The 22679-nt window shown below is 39.5% G+C and overlaps 1 protein-coding gene across 5 annotated transcripts in view; it reads left to right on the top strand.

The window, feature by feature from the left end:
- The window catches only part of BNC2 (basonuclin 2), a 453328-nt gene that overhangs the window by 398325 nt on the left and 32324 nt on the right, over window positions 1–22679 (top strand). For all 5 annotated transcript variants that reach the window (XM_043515176.1, XM_038403570.2, XM_038403571.2 and 2 more), the window contains one exon: window positions 19118–21084. In XM_043515176.1, coding sequence (XP_043371111.1) covers window positions 19118–21084 — 1967 coding nt within the window. The remainder of the gene's footprint in view (window positions 1–19117; window positions 21085–22679) is intronic.

Raw genomic sequence — 22679 nt, 5'->3', positions numbered from 1 at the left:
TCAAAGCAGGACCAAGTCCCAGTTAAATCATCCCAGCCAGGGCTTTGTCAAGCCTGACCTTAAAAACCTCTAAGGAAGGAGATTCTACCACCTCCCTAGGTAACGCATTCCAGTGTTTCACCACCCTCTTAGTGAAAAAGTTTTTCCTAATATCCAATCTAAACCTCCCCCATTGCAACTTGAGACCATTACTCCTCGTTCTGTCATCTGCTACCATTGAGAACAGTCTAGAGCCATCCTCTTTGAAACCCCCTTTCAGGTAGTTGAAAGCAGCTATCAAATCCCCCCTCATTCTTCTCTTCTGCAGACTAAACAATCCCAGCTCCCTCAGCCTCTCCTCATAAGTCATGTGCTCTAGACCCCTAATCATTTTTGTTGCCCTTCGCTGTACTCTTTCCAATTTATCCACATCCTTCTTGTAGTGTGGGGCCCAAAACTGGACACAGTACTCCAGATGAGGCCTCACCAGTGTCGAATAGAGGGGAACGATCACGTCCCTCGATCTGCTCGCTATGCCCCTACTTATACATCCCAAAATGCCATTGGCCTTCTTGGCAACAAGGGCACACTGCTGACTCATATCCAGCTTCTCGTCCACTGTCACCCCTAGGTCCTTTTCCGCAGAAAAGTGTTCCTCTCTGGATCCTCAGCTCCTGGGTTTGCTACTCCAAGCCTCAGATGAACAATAGGCTGGCTGAAAGCCACCTTTCCCCTCCCCTGGCTTGATTCAAGCACAACTTGGCTGGACCTAAGAATCTGGCCCTATGTATCCCTCACTCTAGTGATAGGAGACTTGAGTATTATCTTATTTGGCACAACTTACACTCAAAGGGCCTGAGTCTGCCCTTGCCTTCATCAGTGTGAATCAGGAATAATGCTGCTGAGATAAATTAAGTTAAAGTGGTGTACAACAGCTGTAGGGAAAATGACTTTATTAATGCATCCACAATTAGTGAGGTCGTTGTTCTAACAATGTGCCATTTGTGAATTTAAATTGCGACGGGAACTTTAACTTTGATTTTCATGCTTTTTTTTCCACATACACCTTAACATTGAATTCACATAGGTTTTAGTATCGATATATGCTGCACTTAAACACAATGGAAAAAAATGCTCAAACGAGGAAGTGAGACAGTACATTTAAGAGAAGTAGAAGTAAGTTAAACTTAATAGTATTCTTTGTCTACATAATACAGAATGGCTTACTATAAATACCAAAAAATGACTTATGTGATACTGGACCTGAGCTTTGTTTATGATTATTCACTCCTGACTATGGCACTAATTAGTCAACTTCATTTTAATGTAAATTCAGTGTCTTTGCTCTTTCAGACCAATGTCACATCAGACTTAAGCCATCATGTTTTTATAGTGCTGCTACTGTTTGCTGTGTCCTTATTGTAATGTGGCACCACAGTGTAATTGTTTCAACGCAGTCATGCTACTGTGATGTTCCTATGGTGAATTTCATCAGTAATTTGTTTTGATTAATGGATTTTAGAAGGAGTGACACCCTCCTTCAACCCCATGTTGATTGAGACCATCATGTTTAATCTCACCTTGCCTGTTTAACCCCACCAAATTGAAAGAATTATGATGCAGTTAGTTAAAAATATACAAAACAAATGCAACATTTGTTCACATGGCAACCGTAGTGTAGGATTTTCTGATGACTTGGCAACAGCAGGTTTTTCTAAGACATCAAAGATATTTGCAGAAGTTCATATAGGCATGTTTTAAACAGCTTAGAAATGATACCTCCACTTAAAGTGAGTTTTATAGACCGCTCTATGGATCTGACCAGTCCTCATCCAGGTAAAATTGCCAGTGGCTTGCAGGCTTCAGTTACCCACTGCCTATGTCAAAACTGCAAAAATATGGCTTTTTATGTGTAGATTTCATGATGTTCTATGTTATGGCAAACCTTGGTCCAAGGTAAGAAATTGAAAAAGGGGTTCTTACATCCTTCACAAAACTGATAGAACTGCACCCATTTTAGGTCTTGCCTCCATTGAGGGGCATCTGGGAATTGGAGATGCTCTGTATTGGAGGGTCAGTTTGCATCTAGCGGTGAGCTTAGTTATTCTCCATGTCCATCATGATATTTTCCCCTGGATGTATGAATTACATAGGACAGTGTATTTGGCCCTTGTATATGAGTGTGTATCTGTAGGCAAGCTGCTGCACGGTCCACGGAGACTGAACCTTTTTCATCCTTATAATAGACGCGTGAGCAACTTGAGATCTAATGCTTGATCTGTAATTTTGTTTCTGCCCTTTGGATTACATGTTTCTCCAGAGGACAGGATCATATATCTGGGCGGGGAGGGGGAGAAATTAAGTAATTCCATTTTATTTTACTAGTTTATTTGAGCTTCCTACCAGATTGCCATAAATAAATAAGATGTGGAATGTTTACATGGTCATGGTCTGATAGAGCAGTTTTAGATGTTACTATGAATTTTCTTGGTCTCATAATTTTTAAACACAAAATCAAAACCAAGAAGTTTGTAAACCTCCATATGTTTTTTTATTGTTGTTATTAAAAAGTGAAAGTTGAAAGGCAGCACTAGCGCTGCTTTATTAGCCATCATTGGAGCAATTTTGGATACCCTTCCTAAATTCTGGGGATATGCCAGAGACATAAAAAAGTTCCTTTTCAAATGCATGTTGTGGGCTATTCTTACTCTCTTTTCATGAAAATAATTCATTTTATTCACTTCACAACAAGAATCTTTGTTCAGGGGAGGCATCTCTGCATGGAATGGTCTGTTCCTTGCAGCAAATGCACATTGAAAAAAAAAAAGTAAACAAAAATACAGCACTGGGCTCCCCTAAAATCTACTATGTAATTAGAGAGAGAGAGAGAGAGAGATAATGTTAATATACTGATTTCCATTCAAACAAGGTGGAACTGGCACTTTCATCTCAAGTTGTGGATTATTGTATTTGGGATCTCCTGGTTATTCTTTCTGCCAGAAGAAAGCAAATGATTCCTTTTGACTGAACCGATTAAATTAATAAAAGCAATATGTGGAGAATCATTCTCGAAGACTCACTGGCTGATCATACCCTGTATGCTTTATTCTTGGTAGCTGCTTATAAAAGCAGGAGTCTTGCAAATTAACTCTGTCTTGGGTGTCACACCGTCTACAACTTGCATCCAGGGAAAACAAATGAACTGTACTTCACTTCTCTGTTGTTGGCTAGTCTTGCTCTCATTCTCTCTTGCTTTTCAGTTTTCCTGTAATTAGAATCATGTGAAACTTTCTCATCGAGACAGATTTGCCTAAAAATTTACAAAGCTGGGTAAAGTTTTCAGTAAGCAAAGGGTATTTATATTGCCCCATTTACTGTATCATCTGACAGGTTTCAGAGTAGCAGCCATGTTAGTCTGTATCCGCAAAAAGAAAATGAGTACTTGTGGCACCTTAGAGACTAACAAATTTATTTGAGCATAAGCATCCGATGAAGTGAGCTGTAGCTCACGAAAGCTTATACTCAAATAAATGTGTTTGTCTCTAAGGTGCCACAAGTACTCCTTTTCTTTTTGTATCATCTGAGCATCTGACAATCGTTCATGTGTTTACTTTCACAACACCCCTGTGAGGTAAGGGGAAGTTGTGCTATCACCATTTTAAAGCTGTGGAACAAATACAAAGAGACTAAGTGACTTGCCCAAGATTACACAGGAAGCCTGTGAGGATGTAGAGAATTAAACCTGGATAGCCAGTCACTGGACCATCCCCTTCCTCTCTGCTTTGAGGAGCAGAGATTAAAATCATGAAAAGACTGGATATTTTTGCAGTTAGCAGCTGTCTGAAATTCATGGTTTTGTTTTCTTAACCTAAAACCATGCACAATTTGGAAGCTTCCATTGAGTTTCATTGTCTTCTAGAGGTTGTTTGAACATCAAATTCAAAGTGCAACTCCAGGGCTACAAACTGAAAATAAAATTTGTAGGTAGACCTGTGAACCAAGCCCACCTATTTTTAGTATGTCCTCACCTATAATCAGCCTTCCACGTTGTGCAAGGTCACTTGCTTGGATGTCTGGAAAGGACATATTAAAACTCAATTCTGAAATCATTACTCAGGCAAAAGTCCCATTGAATCAATAGGGATTTTGCCTAAGTAAAGGGCCAATCCAACACTGAAGAAAAGGCATGTTAACCCATAACTCTTACAATACTCCTGGCTCCAACTCTCACACTCATCCTCTTTTCAGACTACACCATGAATTTATGTTGTGTATTCTGAGCTCATTCTGTTCTTGTTGAACAACAGTGCAAAATGTAATTTTTGCTCCTGTTTTTCTCTATCTTTGAGAGATCAATACTGTAAACAAAGTTCTGCCATGTGAAAAATTTGCTATGAGTGATAAGTAATTGATACATGAGTGTAATTTTTCTTAGCACAGTTTTGAATATTTGAATATGATGGCATTCAACTTCCTCGGTAGAATTTCCTCCCATAACTAACGCTCTGAATGAACAGGCTTGTTAACAGTATATACGTTTTGAATTTTACGGTAGCTTCATGCTTACCTCAACCTTTAGCACCTGCTGGTCTATGTCCACGCAGAGCATCACTTAGCTTTTTGAATCAGCCATAGATCAAAGATACAACTTAAATTTAAAAGAGCTCAAGCAAAACTGAATAATATCCGTGTAAATAATATTCCTTAATGAATGGAGCTTTCTGCAAGGAGCTCAGCATCTCCAGAGATTGTTCAAAGCAAGCTGATGAAACCAGAAATGTGCTCACAGAAACTGTAATGTGCAAAAGAGAGAGAGAGAGAGAGAGAGACTATAACCAGCATGAATGTGTGTATTTTTGTTTTTGGTTTCTTAGTTGTCTCCTTATTTTACCCTGTTGTATTTCCAAAGATCTTTTAAAACTTGTTTTGCTAAACCAATCCAGTATTTTTTCCAGTCAGCAGGCAGTCCCATTACCCTGCCCTTCATGGTTAGAATTGGATTTTGCACCCACTCTTTTCTGCATAATTGACAGGTGCTAATCCTCACCTTCATTTGACATGACACGGCCAACTTAACCAGTAAAAGTGTGTAATACTTGTCTCTGTCATGCAGAGTTACTATGCCATTAGCAAAGGTCAGAGGCCAATGAAACTCCGGATTAAAAGAGAAACGTTAATGATTTGGAAATGCATTTTTCCAAGTTTTGTTTTACACAGAAGCGATAGCATTTTGTTCCCTGAACATTTTTTGACCCTCTGTTGCCTTTTGCTCTACCTTCAGCCACATCAGGGTTTACATTTCCTTCAGCTGAGCGGGGGGGGGGAAGTGGGAGGGGGGGATACTGCAGTGCTTTCATTTATTTCCGCAGTGGATACCCTGCTGAAGTTGCATTGACTGAACACAGGACAGACAGAGAGATCAATCCTGCTGGGACCAAGGCCCTTGAGGTAGTGCTTACTCAAAATCGATCAGGCTCTTCAGCTATCCCTATCAATGTTGGCTCTTACATTTTCCTCCCATTTTGCTATAGCATTTTCTTCCAACCCGTGCTGAAGGCATGATGAGAGGTACTGTACTTGTGCATGTTGCTTACAAAACCATTGTTATCTTCCAACATCTCAATGTACCCATTCTCTTTAAATAGGACACATTCATAATCCAACTGAATGAAAGCACGTATTTCGTGTAACACAGCCTAAAACAGGTCTGCAGTGTTGGTGTGACTTGTTTACTTACACTAACTAATCATCAGCTTCTAAAAATCACACTTCCCATTTCATCTGCAGAAATTTCAACGAATATAATTTGATGCTCTTAACTTTCAAGGGCCAAAGTCTGCACTAATTTACAAGCCATTCCTTTAGCTTCTGGGAGTTGAACTGTACATTCATCAGAGTATAGCAGTGAACATGTTTTAAAATATACTTCATGTTCTGTTTTCTGGTCCCAGACCTGTCTAGGTCAGTGGTGACTGGAAGTTCTTGTGTGATGGCTGTTTGGGGTCCTACATGGTGATCTCAGTCCCGATGGGCAAGTGTCCTCATCACAAACCCACCACAATTATGCAACAAAAGGGTCTGGAGATTTAACAGCCCTACTGGCCGTAGGGGTTGCCTGTCCAAGTTGTGGTGGAGCCAGTACGGGAAAGACTGTGTCTTCGGTGTTATTTGTGCTGTACCTGCTGTGCAGATAGCTAGAGGGCTGAAATCTCCAGGGCTCTCAGTCTGTCACCTTTCATAGCACTGCATTAACAGAATGTTTGTTTAATAAAGAATGGCGGGTTTAAGCTTGTTCTTATTAGCCACTTCAAATTCACTCTCTCCCTTAGACTTCTAGTCCTTCTGAATACAGGATACTTTGTATCGGTTGTGGGGCTAGCCATTGCCCAAGGATGGAAAGTAGTACCAGTCATCAAGAGCCTCTCTTCCCCTAGGGGGCTGTCACCAGCCTTCGATGTGTGCTAACTCAGTGCCTATCAGGACAGCCACCCTTGGCAGCAATAAATTGAGCCCATTTTTTTCTGCCACTTTATATCAATGAGGAGACCCAAAGCAGAGACACTGTAATACAGCAAAGGTGCTAAGATAATTTTGTTAATTATATATATTTAAAAAAAATAGACTTGAACACTGCCTGCCAGCTTCTGCCTAGACTTACACCCTCATCAATCCATTGGAATCAGTGGGACTGATCAGGGCAGACCTTGGATCTAAGTTACTAATCCGTTTTATCCATTAAATTAGTGTAGCCTGTGAGTTTATACTAGTTCTGGCCTCATATATGTTGGGCCGTTGTGTTCCATTTGTATTGCTGAAAACAGCAGGGAGTAGAGGGTGGAAAACTGTTGAAATTGTAACGTTAGGCACATCTCTTCTGATCTGGGTGAGAGAACATTTGGAAAATACTACCAGGTAGTCATATTGTCTGTTAAAATAACAGTGAAAGCAATCAGATGATAAGAGCATTACTGTTACCATCGGTTTTTGTGTTTCTCCTATTCTTGCAACCCTACCCCCATCACTTCAGGGCTCCACTACTAAATCCTGACCCATCATCTCTGAAATATATCATTTAGAACATTAAATATGTTTTCACTAATTGTGATCAGGCTTCAGGCTGAAATTCAAGTGCTGTAATTGTGGGAGTTTTTTTTATCAGAAGCTGTATTTAAGTGATGACACACAGTAATTTGTTCATTCTTCTGTCAGTGTAATTTACAAGGCAACGACAGATAAACATGGCTATACAAGATTCATTTATGGTGACACAATGGCAGATACACAGAGCAGAACCCTGCCTATCAGATAAAGTGGACTGAGTGACTTATGCAGTAATTAGGGGATAATTGTCATTAACCTCGCAAACAGTAGTTTACCCATATTGTTTAAAAGGCTCCAGGATGCATAATGACAAGGTAATCTGTCAAAGCGCTAGGGGGAAATATTAATAAGATTTGTGCAAGCCTGGATAGAAAATATGCAGAAAGCGGCCACATTAAGCTAATTGGTGGATGAATATACACTTGTAAAAGTGCTTCTAATGGCACGTTTGCTGCTCTCCAAATGACTACTGTTAATGTGGAGAAGTGGGCTGCCTAGAAAGTCAGGACTGCTGGGACAAGAGGGTATTAAGGCATGCAGCCACAGTTATTATTACCTTGCACACCGCAATACATTTTTCCCACTTTCTTCTGCATTTCAGTGCCTGTAATGTGTGCAGATAGATAACTTGCTGCACGCTTTATGGATTTGAATTTTTATATTCTACCAACCTTTGCCTTTTTAGCATCATATGTGCACTCTGCCATCTTCCTTCTGTGTCACATGTGCATCTACAGTTAACTTGATTTTCCTGGCATGATTTTTTTTTATGTAAACAGTCAAAAGAAAGAGGCCTCTTAAGATCATTTTGTATATATTGCAAGTAATAATGCATGTTTCCCTAATGAATACTAAAGACAGAAATCAGTCTTCCTGTTCTTCTACCATTCATATACTCAGCATAGAGCACAACTAAATTTCTTTATTGAGTTGCAACTTTGTGTTGAATCAGAGACCTAAGCGTTTTATGAAATCTACTTACACTTATCAGTACTTTTTACTCCAGTGCTATGGTCTTTGGATGAAATACTAAATTCTTCCTTCTGTTCCTATCCTGGCAAATCTCCCACTGACTTCAATGGGAGCTTTGCCTATGAGATCATCAGGACTTGGTCCTTTGTTTCTTATTTTTTCCAGATAATATTGACTAAATGGTTCATAGATTTAAGGCCAAAGAGGACCGTTATGATAATTTAGTCTGACCTGAATGTTGGGTATTTTGCTTTGTTTTCACTGTGGTGAACATTAGATATAATCACTGACTATAGGATATAGGATGAGGTGGCCAACCTCTGGCTCCGGAGCCACATGCGGATCTTCAGAGGTTAATATGCGGCTCCTTGCATAGGCACCGACTCTGGGGCTGGAGCTACAGGCGCCAACTTTCCAACGTGCTACAGGGTGCTCACTGCTCAATCCCTGGCTCTTCAGGGCCCCAGGTCCCAGCCCCACGCCACTCCTTCCCCCAAGGCCCCCGCCCCTTCCCCTGAGTCTGGTGCGCCTTTGCTCCTCCACCTCTTCACCCCAGCCCTCCAAGCCTCCTGCACACCACAAAACAGCTGATTGTGGCAGGCGGGAGGCACAGAGATTGAGGGTTATTTCCTGATCAGCGGTGCTGCTGGCGGGTGGGAGACACTGGGGGCTAGTAGGGAGGGAGCTGCCGGGGGTTGCTGACGTGTTACTGTGGCTCTTTGGCAATGCACATTGGTAAATTCTTGCTCCTTCTCAGGCGCAGGTTGGACACCCCTGATATAGGACATGACGATTCATCTACACATGCTTTGTATCGTAGCAGAGATCTTGACTGAACAGCACCTAGGCAATTGTTGGAGCTATATATATTGTAAATATAATAATACATCTTCAGAGCTCTCTACAAACATTTCCAAATTCTCCCAATATCCTATTCATTATTCCTCTTTTATGAATGGCAAAACTGAAGCATAGACAAGTTTAAATGACTTGCCAAAGGCACAAGGAACCTGCAAATAGAAGTCCAGAATTGTAACTCCCAGTCCAATTATCAGTGTATTAGGTAGCACTGCCTCCCAAACTATGAAAATTCTAATAATTACATTGATTACATGATAACATTAACACTATGGGCCACATTTTCTTAAACAAGCCCCAAAATAAAGTCATTTATGCAAAATTGGTAAGTGCTTCTGAAAAATGATGATTGCCATTGTGTAATGTGTGGTCTTCTTGAGAGTCCTTTCAGGCCTCTCCAGGTCTCCATCACCTCACTTTATTATTTTGCTCCAGCAGTCCACAGCCTGTAGTGCTATTAACATATATTTACATTCCATAGACAACTTTTCCACTTGCTTCTAGGGAAGGGAGTGGTACTAATGGTAGTAGCAGCAGCCAGCCCTGCCTATCTCTGCCGTCCTTCAGCCTCTCAGCTCTCCACTTCCAGAGCTTCCTTCTTCTTAATTTATTTGCTCCCAACTACTGGGGTGGCTTCCCCTTCTAGTTAGCGCCTTAGCTGTAGCCCCACTTGTTAATTGATCTTCCAGTTAGGTCACAGTTAACCCATATTGGGGGGGATTTGAGTGATAGGGTACTGAGCCAGCACCTGACTCAGCACACCCTGTTACACATGGTTGTGTGTGCAACTGGATATTTTACATGCGCAATTACCTCTTTGTACCAAATTACACAGGTTTTGCAAGCTCAACCCCCATTCACTTTTCTTTTTTTAAAAAGTGTCCTTAAGGTCTGGCTTAAACTGCAGAAATCCAGGAAATGTACAGTTATAACTAAAGTGCAGAATTTCATATGCCATGTCCATGGTGTTTCTATTTATGAGAGGCCCTATCCAGCTGTATCTGCTGGAGCACATGCATTTCCAGAAGGCTGCATATGCTTCCTGCAGAATGGCCCTACCTCCCTGAGGAACCAGGTTTGCCCTGTGCCTAAGAACAATACCCTCCACTCCGCCCTCAATTACTTAGAACCCACTTAGTCGTGGAGCTGCTTAGGGGATAAGAAGCTCTTGTAAATGCATTTTCCATAACCACAGAGCTATAGAGAAACGGAGAGATCACCATATTTCTTTATATTTAGAATCCAAGGCTTTGGTTTTCAAAGCTGTCAAAGGCCTGGTCTACACTTGGAAATTAGGCTGATATAACTACATCACTCAGGGATGTGGAAAAACCACACCCCTGAGCTGCGCAGTAAATCTGACCTAACTTCCAGTGTAGACAGCGCTAGGTTGATGAGAGAATTCTCCTGTCATCCTAGCTACTGCCTGTCAGGGAGGTGAGTAGCAACACGGATGGGATAAGTCCCTTCCACCAACGTAGGTAGCAACTTCACTGAAGTGCTATAGCTGTGCCACTGCGGCGCTTTAAGTATAGACAAGCCCTCAGAGGGTTGGATACCCAACTTCCATGAATTGTAATAGTAATTTGGGAATCACTTCTTAGACAGCTTTGAAAATATCAGCCTGTATTGATCGTAAGAGGGTAAGTGTTCATTTGTTAAATACCTTTTGTACAGTGCCTAGCACAATGAGTCTCACCTGGTTGTGGCCTATAGGGACTACTGCCCCAACACAAATGTTAAATAATAAAATCATGTTAATGGCAGCTGCTAAAAGATGACCATTTGTATCTTTTTAAAATTAGTAACTCAATATTTATTTATGGAGAAAGATTAGTATAATAGGGCAGTAGCGACACCATTACCAAAGTTGTCAGATTTGTTAATTTTAAGCTTCGAGCCAGCCAAATTCTTCTCCCACTTGCACAGTGTAAATCAAGTCTAACTCCACTGAAGTTAGTGGAGTTACACCAGTGTAAAACATTATAAAGAGATTCAGGTTCTGGCTTCAAATCAGAATTTCTCTTCTCCAGCTAAATTTTAAGCCTCTGAATATGGGCAGGGGGGGTCACTGTGAAAAAATTTGAGATGCCCTTAACTATAAAGATCCTAGATGGAGCAGCTATGATTAAATGAAACTGGAGCTGCAGTGATTAAATATGTTGTAACTGCACAGTGATTTATCATATCTTTTAAAATAAAAATGCTACACACACTGTTACTAAGAGAAAAGTGATCATCTCTAATGAATTATACATTCTTATTGGGTCCACAATCAAGAGCATTGCATAACAAAGTGAATATTTTATCAAAAGTCAAACAATATATTTTAAAAATCATAAGAAGCATTTAAAACCTGTGCCCTGGCATCCTAATAACATTACTTAAGTTGCAGAGATTAATACTTTTTAGGGGGGATGGGTAGATGTCCAAATTAACATTTCTTTTATGAATGATAAAATAGGGTTTCCTCCTCTCTTTATGAGAGATTTCTTTTCATTTGTAAATTATTTGTATTTGGATTCTAGCAGGGTGCTGATCATAAATATCCTCCAGAAAGCTCCCACCCAACTGAAAGAGCATGGGGCAAATTTATCTTCTCTCTGCCCTGCACACCCTCCCAAATATATATATTCTTAACTTCATGCAGACTGGATATTCTACATGTACTGTGTGACAGCATTTTGTGATGGAGACTATTGGTCTGTGAAAGTAATCTGTACATTTGGGCATGTACACCCTCTACCCAAAAAATAGTATCTATGCATGTTACTCAAATACACCTGGGATAATTTGCAAAGGGGAAGATGGGCGGATTTCACATGATGCTGCTTCCAACTGATTAGGACTACTCTACAATGTATTGGCCTAGTCCAGCAATAGAAATTGACAGCACTCAATCTCTGAGAGGGCATGGCTGTTTTGGAGTAACTCCCTTGGTGAACTAGAACTTTTCCAGAACTCACTACTTTAATTCACGTGGATGTACATTGCCCAAAATTCTGGTTGTTGTTGTGATGTATATTCTAACTTTCTTGCCTCTGCCAAAGCTTTATTTAATCAAGGAACACATTCTTTTGACTCTGTGCATCTTTATATAATTTGTTCCAACATGCTTCACCTCGTTATACCACAATCTTACAGGGCCAAGTATTCAGACTGTTGTAAAGAGATTAATTATTGTGGAGATTTAAGGTTGATGTGATCTTAAGAATAGAGAATATTTATTTCGGAGAGAGAGCGATGGGAGCCCTCTAGAGAAAATCCAGATCCTAAAGAAATGCTGATAATTAGTGATCTACTAGGTGATACTGTTCCCTCTGTAGTAGTACTGAACCAATGCTCCAGCAGATTGGTAGTGGGGGATGATGCTGCTGAAGGTGCTGTCTTTAGGATGAAATATAAAACAGAGGATCTGAATACTTTTGGTCAGTAAAGATCCCATAATCCTTTTAGCAAGAGTGTAGGTGGTTAACTCCAATGTCCGAGCCAGATTTCAACTGTGGTTATTACATTCCACGTACTTAAATTCCGTTTGCAGTTTCAGTTGGACTATGGTATTCTTCACTCTCTCTGCTGTGAAGCACTGTTATGCACAGTTAGACAGCTGCTCTGTTCCATCCCAGTCCTGGTGGCATTTCTGTGACATTCCTCCTACATGTATGGAGACAAATTCTGCTCTTTGTAGTGCTGCAGTGCTAAATGATAACCCATTTGCTGTCAAATGAAGTCAAGATTCACACTGGAGCAAAATTTGGACTGTAATCTGTAATATTGATTAGTAAAAGTTTGTAAAGCTCTTTGGGGTCCACTTGGATGAAAGTTGCAAGATGGTTATTAACATGAGGGTTGGAGTGAACTTTTTGAGAAGAAACTGATAGCTTGTACTGGTAACAAGAATAAACACAAAACAGAAGCTATGCATACCTCTTATTTTCTACAGTTAGGTATGTACTTGAAAGTGTCCTTCACATTTATACTTTGATGTAGGGGAAAAGCCTTTTTTTTTCTATTAGCTGTCATAAGCAAAAAACCTGATATGCATCCCATATCTTTAGGTGAAAGAAAACAAATTCAGTTCTAAGAAGTAGGGGAAAAGATCTATCTCTTTTGTGTTTTTTTCGTACAGTAGATGTAGCAGTTAAGCCAAAAGCTAAAGATTTCCATTATTGACTGAAAACTCTGTAGTGCTGTGTCGTGTTGGTTTCTGATGCAGCCGTAGACATAAGGAAAGGACCCCTCATTCTCACAACCATAGCATTTATCATACATTTTGGTGGGAGGAGAGAGAGGGGGTGGGGAAGGTATGTGGGGTTTGGGATGGGAAAGTCTTTAAAGTCATGGCTTTTTGTAAGTTGGGAATGTTGAATTTGGCATCAGCTGCTTATGTATGATCACAACAAGCTGGTGTATATACCTCTCTCTGATGATTGCAAAAACAAAGCAGACCTTGGGTCGATATGGCATGTAAAGAATGCCCAGCAGGAAAACAAGTATGTGGATAAATATTTCCATGAAAATCTAGACATAAGGCTAGAGCCATGCCCATCAAAATCAGTGGGAGCTTTGCCGCTGACCTGAAAAGAAGCATGATCTGGTGCATTTTGGCTTTTCCTATGTGTATAGACATGCACTTATGCACCTCTGTGTTGTGGTCACTTTTTTTTTCCAGAAAGAGATGGGATATGAACTTCCCCTAGTGTAACAGCTTGAAATTTCACTTGGAAGTAAGGAGATGCTCCTGAGAAACTCACCCAAACAAAAACAACAAACTTAAATCATGGACATTATCAGAAACAAATGTTGATATTCTGTCTGCACCCTAATTAAAACCATCCTGTGCAATTATAGTATGATTGAGTGCATTTCAGTCTGCTTTTCAGTTGTTGCAGCCATATTTTCAACATATTTCCCCAAGATCAGCTAAAAAACCTACAGGTAACTAAGAAACGCTCATGGAGGGAAGATGAGTGCATAGTAAACCTTGATTTACTTCCTGAGCTAAGGAATCAAATGTGTATATCTCCATGCAATATATTTTTTAATCACTGTATTCCAGACGCTTGGTCAGTCTGTACTAAGAAATGTGTATTTAAGGTGCAGATGCAACCTTGCTAAACTAAATAACCTTGCCAAATTGTTTTTCCTCATAATTTCAAGTGCTTCTCAGAAATTATCACGACAGTGCTCGAAAACATTCCCTGAGTGCTTCCCAGAATCTGCACTTTTTTTCTAAAAAGGAGTTTTCATTTTTTTTATTTTAACCTTTTTATTAATCTCAACTCCTGTGTAATAATTTCTCAGTGTGCATACAGTCATGTGCACGCACACACCCTCTCTTAGCTGTGCCAAGAAGTAAATTAGAGAGCTAAAAATAGGCCTGAAAAAGTGTGTATGTATGTGTGTGTGTTTCTATATAAAATTAGTAAAGGGTAATGGAGATCATAGGAGTCTTTTAAGTTTTTCACAAGAGTTTAAAGCAACTTGATTTTAAAACAGAAGTTCTAAGTTGAAAAGGCATATATGTTGCATAGAGGCCACCCTCACTTTTTAAATAGTCAACTTTTAAGTTGAGAGGCTTTCAGGCTGAATCAAAAACTTAGAAGTTATGAAGTTCAAAGAGCCCCAGGAAACCAAATCTCCCCCTTTTCAGCCCTCCCCAATTAAACTCATAAAAATTAGAGTGAACTTTGTGTTTGTCTTCTACTCTAACCTATTTGTATCATCTGAGATAATCATCCTAAACCCATCACTTGTTCTAATGTGACCCAGAAGTTAGGACAAGATGCATCCTGACGCATCTTGTCCTAACCTACAGGTCAGTAAAAATCAGGAGACAAGTTCAGGATGATTAACCGTGACACTGCTTCACAGACCTAATACAGTGTGTGTATATGTGTATCTATGTCTATACTAATAATATAGCTAGAAAGAAAATTGAGTGTGTGTTTAGACCTGGAGAGAGAAAGATTTAAGGTTATAGGTCTTAGAGGTTAATTTTATATGGTTTAGAGGCTTGAAGAATTCTCTCTTTCTGAAATCAGAAGAGAGCCACCAATATATAAAATCAGGCTGTATGTCCAGGGAAGCAAGAGCATCCATTGTATTGCTGTACAGGTTAAGCATGCTTGTCTACTGGCTTGCTTAGGGGTAAAAGCATACATTGGTATCTTTACACTGACTGACCACTTGCACATATTGTCACAGGAGGCTTGGCTTAATCAGTACTGAGCTGAAAAAAAGTAATATAAATTGGAGCCTTTTGTCATGAAAAATCTAAATGTGGATATGATTTAATGGCTTTGGGGAGAAAATTTAGTATGAGAGATTGTAAGAAACAAGAAATCGATTACATGTAAGAAAGGACTTGAACTTCTAATCAAGTATTAAGGTATACAAAGAGATCCCTAGCTAGTTATAGCTTAATTCAAAGGGATAATGGTTAAATTTTTTTTTAATTTTCAAGTTTTATCAAAAAATGACATTCTTATTTGCTCTTTATCTAGTTCTGAATTTTAATACATACTTACAGTGATTTATAGAAACCATCACTATGTAAATATTGAACTATGTGTTATGCAGTGTACATAAGTGCTATATTTTCTATGAAATATAGTGACCCCAAACTACTTTTCTATATTGTTAGAAAAATTGTATTTCTAGCTAAAAAAATTAAAAATAGACAACTTGTGAATATAAACTGCTGTTTCTTAAATTAAAAAAAAATTTACCTGTTATTTATTAATCCAACCTACAGTGTCTTCAAGTCAATAGCGTGCATGTTTAATATTCTTTCCTTCATATGAATGCATCCTTCAATAAAGCAATGTAATGTTCACAACATGGACAACAAAATAAAGATTTGCTCAAAATCTGACAAAAGCAAAACAGTTTGTAGTATTGATGTAGTCGTGTTGGTCCCAGGTTATGAGAGAGACAAGGTGGGTGAGGTAATATCTTTTATTGGACCAACTTTATTGGACCTTGTCTGTTTCACCAACAGAAGTTGGTCCAGTAAAAGTTATTATCTCACCATCCTTTCCTCTCTAAAAGTAAAACTGGAGAAGTGTGTATGATTAACTACAACCATCTTCCCCACACATGCTACCTTCATCACCGTTAGGGAAATCTGTGTAAATCCTAGTCCTTGTACAGCTTGTTGGACTGGCCCTAAAGATGTTAATGATTGGGGCACGGGAATTAGTAATTGAATCTTTAGCTGTGCTGAGCTATCACTCAATACGGCTGGTAGGAGTAGCCTAAGGTCACTTTAAGCCAACTGTCTGATTCCATTGGGCTGTTGTCTTTGTGCCAGCTGAGGATAACCCCATGCCAATCAAATCCCCAACTTCTTGTTTAAGAGCTCATTGGCACTGTAGCCGAGCCTGAGGATTTGGCCCCCCAATGTTTCATTGTCTTCCTCACAACTCTAGAAAATCCTATAGTAGATACTGTAAGAGTATACATAAGTCTAACGTTTTGGCATTGAGAGAGGGACAATTTAAGCAAAGTGTCAGGAAAACTTCTTTTAGTGAGGATATATATTAAACTGCAGAATAACTTCCAAAGGGAAGTGGTGGAAGCCCCATCACGTGGGACATTTCAGCCCAGGCTTGTCAAAATACTAAATGTGTGCCATAAGAACCAATTCCACAAGTCTCCTGAGTGATCTAATTGGCCTCTTGATCTCTTACTAGTAGGTTTCTATGGGCTCCACAACAGAGAAGCCCACTGTTTTCCAGCAAACAGCACAATCCAAATCTGATTTCTTTATTTATGAATCTATCCACATTTATAAAATAGACATCTCCTACTGCACAAGCCTCTGGATGTAAAAAACATAAATTGCTATCTGTAGTGTATTACAAACACCCACAGTTAGCAGCAATCAGACAGTCCCAGACTCAATCCAAGTAAACCCTATAAATTAGAAGAGGAACTCTCAGATCCTGCCTCCAAACAATATGAGGTGAGGTTTTTCCCATCTATTTAAACTCTGACTCAGATAAAAGCTGTTGGGGGAGGGGGGTTCAAAATTTGAACTGTGAGGCCATTTTAGGATCCAGGTGAGATACTGGTATTTAAAAATGTAGAATCATTGTGGCAATGCTTGGTGGAGGTGGTGGTGGAATTGAATGGAGAAATAGGAACCTTTTGAAAAGTATGCAGGGAAAATAGTCAAAAGATAACCAGTTTGGAATTTGGAAGGAAGGAAAATGTAGTCCCAGTTCCAAGGACTTCCTGCCCTTTTGGATCAATTGCATTGAATCACACTGAGTTCCTGTAAAACGGGCATTCCCTTCCAGCGGGACAGGTGGAATTCTAAGGCTGTAGGAGTTAGAGAAGCCCTTACTATGTTAGGAAAAGTATTCAAAGCTTTGGCTGCTTACTGAACCAAACCAACAAATTATAGCCTTATCCTGCAAGCAGCTCTTTACATCCCTTAATCTGCATGGATCCCCACTGATGAAGGCTCCACTTGTGCAGTGGGTGCAGTGATCTGCCTACATGGATCAACTTGCAGGATTAAGGTCAATTTAAGGTTTTCCCCATCATTATAGTTCTGTCATGGGTTAATTACATTCTTGTTAGATTGGATTGTGTGATATCATTCATACCTGGTACCATGAACCATGTTCGTGGCTCTATAGCCACATCTTAGATATTGCAGCATAAGTGACATTAACTCATTTCATTAGTTTTGCATCATATGATTTGAGATAAATCTGAACTAAAATAAGCAAAACCAGTTCTAGCTGGAGTTTTAGTGTATGGTTCATCATTTGAGAAAATTGTGATTTACAATGCTATAAAATCATGTGAAAAAACCCTGAATCATTACTGCAATGTGGAAAATATTTTTTATAATTTCATATAAATATACTGTTTTTTCTACCACTTCTGATGATTTTTGCTGCATAGGGTACTCCTAAATGTTTAGACAGGGCTCTAAATCTGGGATCCAAGATTTAAAAAAACCCAAAGATACAGCACTGAGGAGTTCCATGCAGAGGTATCTGGCAGTTCTATGCAGTAGACACTGGGGCACCTTTGCTTGATGGTCATGGGACAGGATTTGTTGGTAGCTACAGAGGTGGTGATATGTCCAGCATTAGCCCCATGGGAGAGATATTGATAAAATGCATTCATTATGTAAGTATTTTATTACATTTTTATCAATACATGCTGGAATGGATTGCCTGATATTACAGTACAGAATTTTTAAGTTCTACCTTCAGGCAAATCTCATACTTACTAGCAAAAATGAAAGTGTGAAATGCTTTTTAATGTATATTTAACAACAGATAGTCTACTGATTACTGATGTGTATTCTCTCTGGACTTTTCCCTTGCTATCAGAAGGTGATGTTAAGAGACAACATTTTTATACATGTATGTTATCCACATCCATCAAATGTTTCCTTTTTAAATATTTGTAACTGTCATTTATAACAAGACTGTAAAAAGTTATATTTTAAGTGTAAATCAAACCCAGGTTAGAAGTTTGCAATCAATTGCCAGTAACAGTTTGGTAACACTCAAAAGCAATATTTCCCTTCCTCCCCTCAGTTTCAGCCTTTTGATGTGCGTTGGCAATAAATGCAATTTTATATATTGCTCTAGTGGAAAAATGAAGGTTGTTAATATTTTTATGCTACTTTTTAATTGTATTGGTTCAAACTCTTTGAGATGCATTTTACAAGATTGCTCCTAATTGAATTCAGTCTTATGTCTACTTACTTTGAGGTAATTCTATCAAATGCATTTATTTCATTCTTTCCTATAGTGTCACCATTTTATAAGGATTAAGGTACAGTTTTCTGTATTTACAATGGGCTGCACAGCAAGAATTCATGTCTTAAACTAATATATGCGAAACAGTTGCATAGTACATAGATCATGTTGTTACAATAGCAGTACTGAAGGCATTTTAGATCACAGAGCCCCAGTCGTCTACATTTTGTTTGCTTTGACATTATTAAACTCAATCTGTTTCTCTAACTGTGACTCTAATTACTACATTTGCATGGCAGAAAAGTTTGCTTTGTGGATCGACTTCTATTAATACTGTTTGCATGTTCTTTTCTGAGCTTAGTGTTTCATGTACAGGCAGCAGAGCACCTTCTATCGAATTCAATAATTATGCAGAATCAATAAGTTTTTTTTCTTTGTGTTTGTCTTTGTTGTTTCTTTGATATGGCCTCTAGGATGCTGCAGGCAAGGTGCTGGACCGCTGGGCCATCATGTCCAGGGAAGAAGAGATTATTACCCTTCAGCAGTTTCTAAGATTTGGAGAAACCAAATCCATCGTGGAGCTGATGGCAATTCAAGAAAAAGAAGGGCAGGCTGTGGCTGTGCCATCTTCAAAGACAGATTCAGATATAAGGACTTTTATTGAAAGCAATAATCGCACTAGGAGCCCAAGTCTCCTTGCTCACCTGGAGAACAGCAACCCTTCCAGCATTCATCACTTTGAAAACATCCCTAACAGCCTTGCGTTTCTGCTTCCATTCCAGTACATAAATCCCGTCTCTGCACCATTGCTGGGGCTGCCTCCAAACGGCCTCCTGCTGGAACAGCCTGCTCTGAGGCTGCGGGAACCAAGCCTTTCTACCCAAAATGAATATAATGAAAGCAGTGAATCTGAAGTTTCTCCCACTCCTTTCAAGAATGAGCAGACATCCAGCAGGAATGCTTTGACCAGCATCACAAATGTAGAACCCAAAACTGAGCCAGCCTGTGTGTCTCCCGTTCAAACATCGACACCCATTAATGATTTGTCCAAAACTGAGCACACAAAAAGCTCATTCAGGATTCACAGAATGAGAAGAATGGGATCGGCATCAAGAAAAGGGAGAGTGTTCTGCAATGCGTGTGGTAAAACTTTCTATGACAAAGGTACTCTCAAAATCCACTACAATGCGGTTCATCTTAAAATCAAACACCGGTGCACGATTGAAGGCTGCAACATGGTCTTCAGCTCTCTTAGAAGTCGAAATCGTCACAGTGCTAACCCTAACCCCCGCCTTCACATGCCTATGCTAAGGAACAACCGAGACAAAGATCTAATCCGTGCTACATCAGGAGCTGCCACCCCTGTCATAGCAAGTACAAAATCCGGTCTTACCTTAACAAGCCCTGGTCGGCCTCCAATGGGTTTTACTACTCCCCCACTAGACCCTGTACTACAGAACCCTCTTTCTAGCCAGCTGGTGTTTCCAGCTTTAAAGACTGTCCAGCCTGTTCCTCCTTTTTACAGAAGTTTACTTACTCCTGGAGAGATGGTGAGCCCTCCAACCTCATTACCCACCAGTCCCATCATACCAACAGGTGGTTCAGTGGAGCAGCATCCTCCTCTTCCTTCAGAGTCATCGGTACCTGTGATGGTGATGCCTACCCATGAGCCTAATGCTGACCTTGCCCCTAAAAAGAAACCAAGGAAGTCAAGCATGCCAGTTAAAATAGAAAAGGAAGTTATTGATACTGCTGACGAGTTTGACGATGAAGATGATGAAGCTAATGACAATAGCACGATGGCTAATGATATTGGTCATGACAATCACTGCCATTCACAGGAGGAAATGAGCCCAGGATTGTCTGTGAAAGACTTTTCTAAAAACGGTAGAAGCAGATGCATTTCCAGGACAGAGATAAGAAGGGCAGACAGCATGACCTCAGAAGACCAAGAGCATGAGAGAGATTATGAAAACGAGTCAGAATCCTCAGAGCCAAAATTGTGTGAGGAATCCATGGAAGGTGATGAACGCATCCAGGAATCTAATGAAAAGTCTATGATGAACAGTGAGATGCCAGATGAAAATCACAATGAATCTTCTCACCGGGATGTAATTAAGGTGAAGGAAGAGTTTACAGACCCTACCTATGATATGTTTTATATGAGCCAATATGGACTGTATAATGGGGGCAGTGCCAGTATGGCTGCCCTTCATGAAAGTTTCACTTCAACATTCAACTACAACAGTCCTCAGAAGTTCTCCCCAGAAGGTGACCTGTGTTCCAGCCCAGATCCCAAGATCTGCTATGTCTGCAAGAAGAGTTTCAAAAGTTCCTATAGTGTGAAGCTTCACTACAGGAATGTTCATTTAAAAGAGATGCATGTCTGCACAGTGGCCGGCTGTAACGCTGCCTTCCCGTCACGGAGAAGCAGAGATAGGTCAGTAAATATTAATTAATTTCTACATTATTGTGTCGAATTACATAAGAAAATCCAGTTTTAGGTAGATGAAGAAATAGAGAGAGACACACAGTAATGACAAGTGACAGTCGTGCCCCCTTGGTATTGAAGGGGTGTTAATCACTTTAGGTTTTCATTGTTTTACATTCAGAATAGTATATACTATGTCATTGTCTTATGTGATTGGCTAGATAAGTCATTCTTTCTGTGTGTGTGTGTGTGTGTGTGTGTGTGTGTGTTGTGTATACACTTTTATATATAAGCTGCAGCTTTTATACATTCAGCTTTTTCTCCCTACAGCTTTCCAATCAAGGAAAGCTTCTATTAAATATATAATAATTATATACAACAGAAATATCTTCACACATACACATTGATACATAGAAACAGGAATGGATGGAGGGAAAATACCATAGGAATAGGATACAAGAACAACCCCCATCTCTGTAGGCTTAAGTACAAATGAATAGGAATCATTATAATGGATATTCATTCTGCCTTATAAACAATTATAAGAAACAAAATTAAATGTTAACATTAGGGAAATGGTTCTCTCTTTCCATGGGGGAACCTGTATCTTTCTTTCCTAATATAACCATTCAGTCTAGCTTTATTTTCTTCTCTGACCATGAGTAACTCCCATTCACTCTGATGGGGTAATGTACATGTAGAAAGGGGAGACTAGACCCCCTACATATTTTTAAGGGTATGTTCTGCTGGGCCTTCAGATGACATCACACTGTAGTTATGTTGCATCAGTACTGAAACAGTCGCGCTTAAACAGAAGCAGCTGGTCCTAAACATCTTTGGCCCTTTTAAAAATATTTTTTTTAATTCCTAAAGAAAATGTAATATAAATGGAATTTGTTAAGGTGGTCTGTGGTAGGATAACACAGTTATTCCATATTTGTGAAAACAAGCTCTCAGACATGATGATGAATATATTGTTACACAATGAAATATCCCGTATAGGTTCACAGCATTGGGTTTGTGTTGTGATGGTGAGAGTGATTCATCACTTGAGTTTGTTTGTTTGTTTGTTTTAATATTTTCATTACAGAGTAAAAATTCAGCAGAGAGAGAGAGAGAGGAAGGAAATTGAACTCAGCTAAACATTTCACACGTATTTCCTGTATCTTGTTCCATTGAAATTTCTGGGGTTTGCATCTGGATACAGGGTATAATATAAAATAAAAGCAATTTAGTGTGAAGAAGGTTAGGAAGCCAAATCTCACTTTTTCTGGAGAGTCTAGCTCCAGCATATCAGTTTTGAGATCCACTAAATAGAAAATGTGAACATAAATTAGAAAAAACTGTAAATAGAGTAGAATAAACTTGAAAATTTGTTTCACCAGTGAAATTAGATCAATTAAAATCAAACACCTAAAACTAAATTAAGTTCACTGTCTTGCCAGTCGATCCAGCCTTATGGAGAACTGCTAGCCTCAGTGGAGCTGGACCTAAAAGTCTAGCAGGTTCAGGGCCTCAGTAAGTGAAATCCTGTGCTGATTTATACCACACATTGTGTCCTTAAAGTTGATGGGATTGCAGGGGATTTGTTAGTGCAGAATTTG

Source organism: Dermochelys coriacea, chromosome 5, assembly GCF_009764565.3.
Source record: "Dermochelys coriacea isolate rDerCor1 chromosome 5, rDerCor1.pri.v4, whole genome shotgun sequence".
NCBI classification, from domain to species: domain Eukaryota; kingdom Metazoa; phylum Chordata; order Testudines; family Dermochelyidae; genus Dermochelys; species Dermochelys coriacea.
Note: the sequence above shows the minus strand (reverse complement) of the source record. Positions and strands in the feature narration are given on the sequence as shown.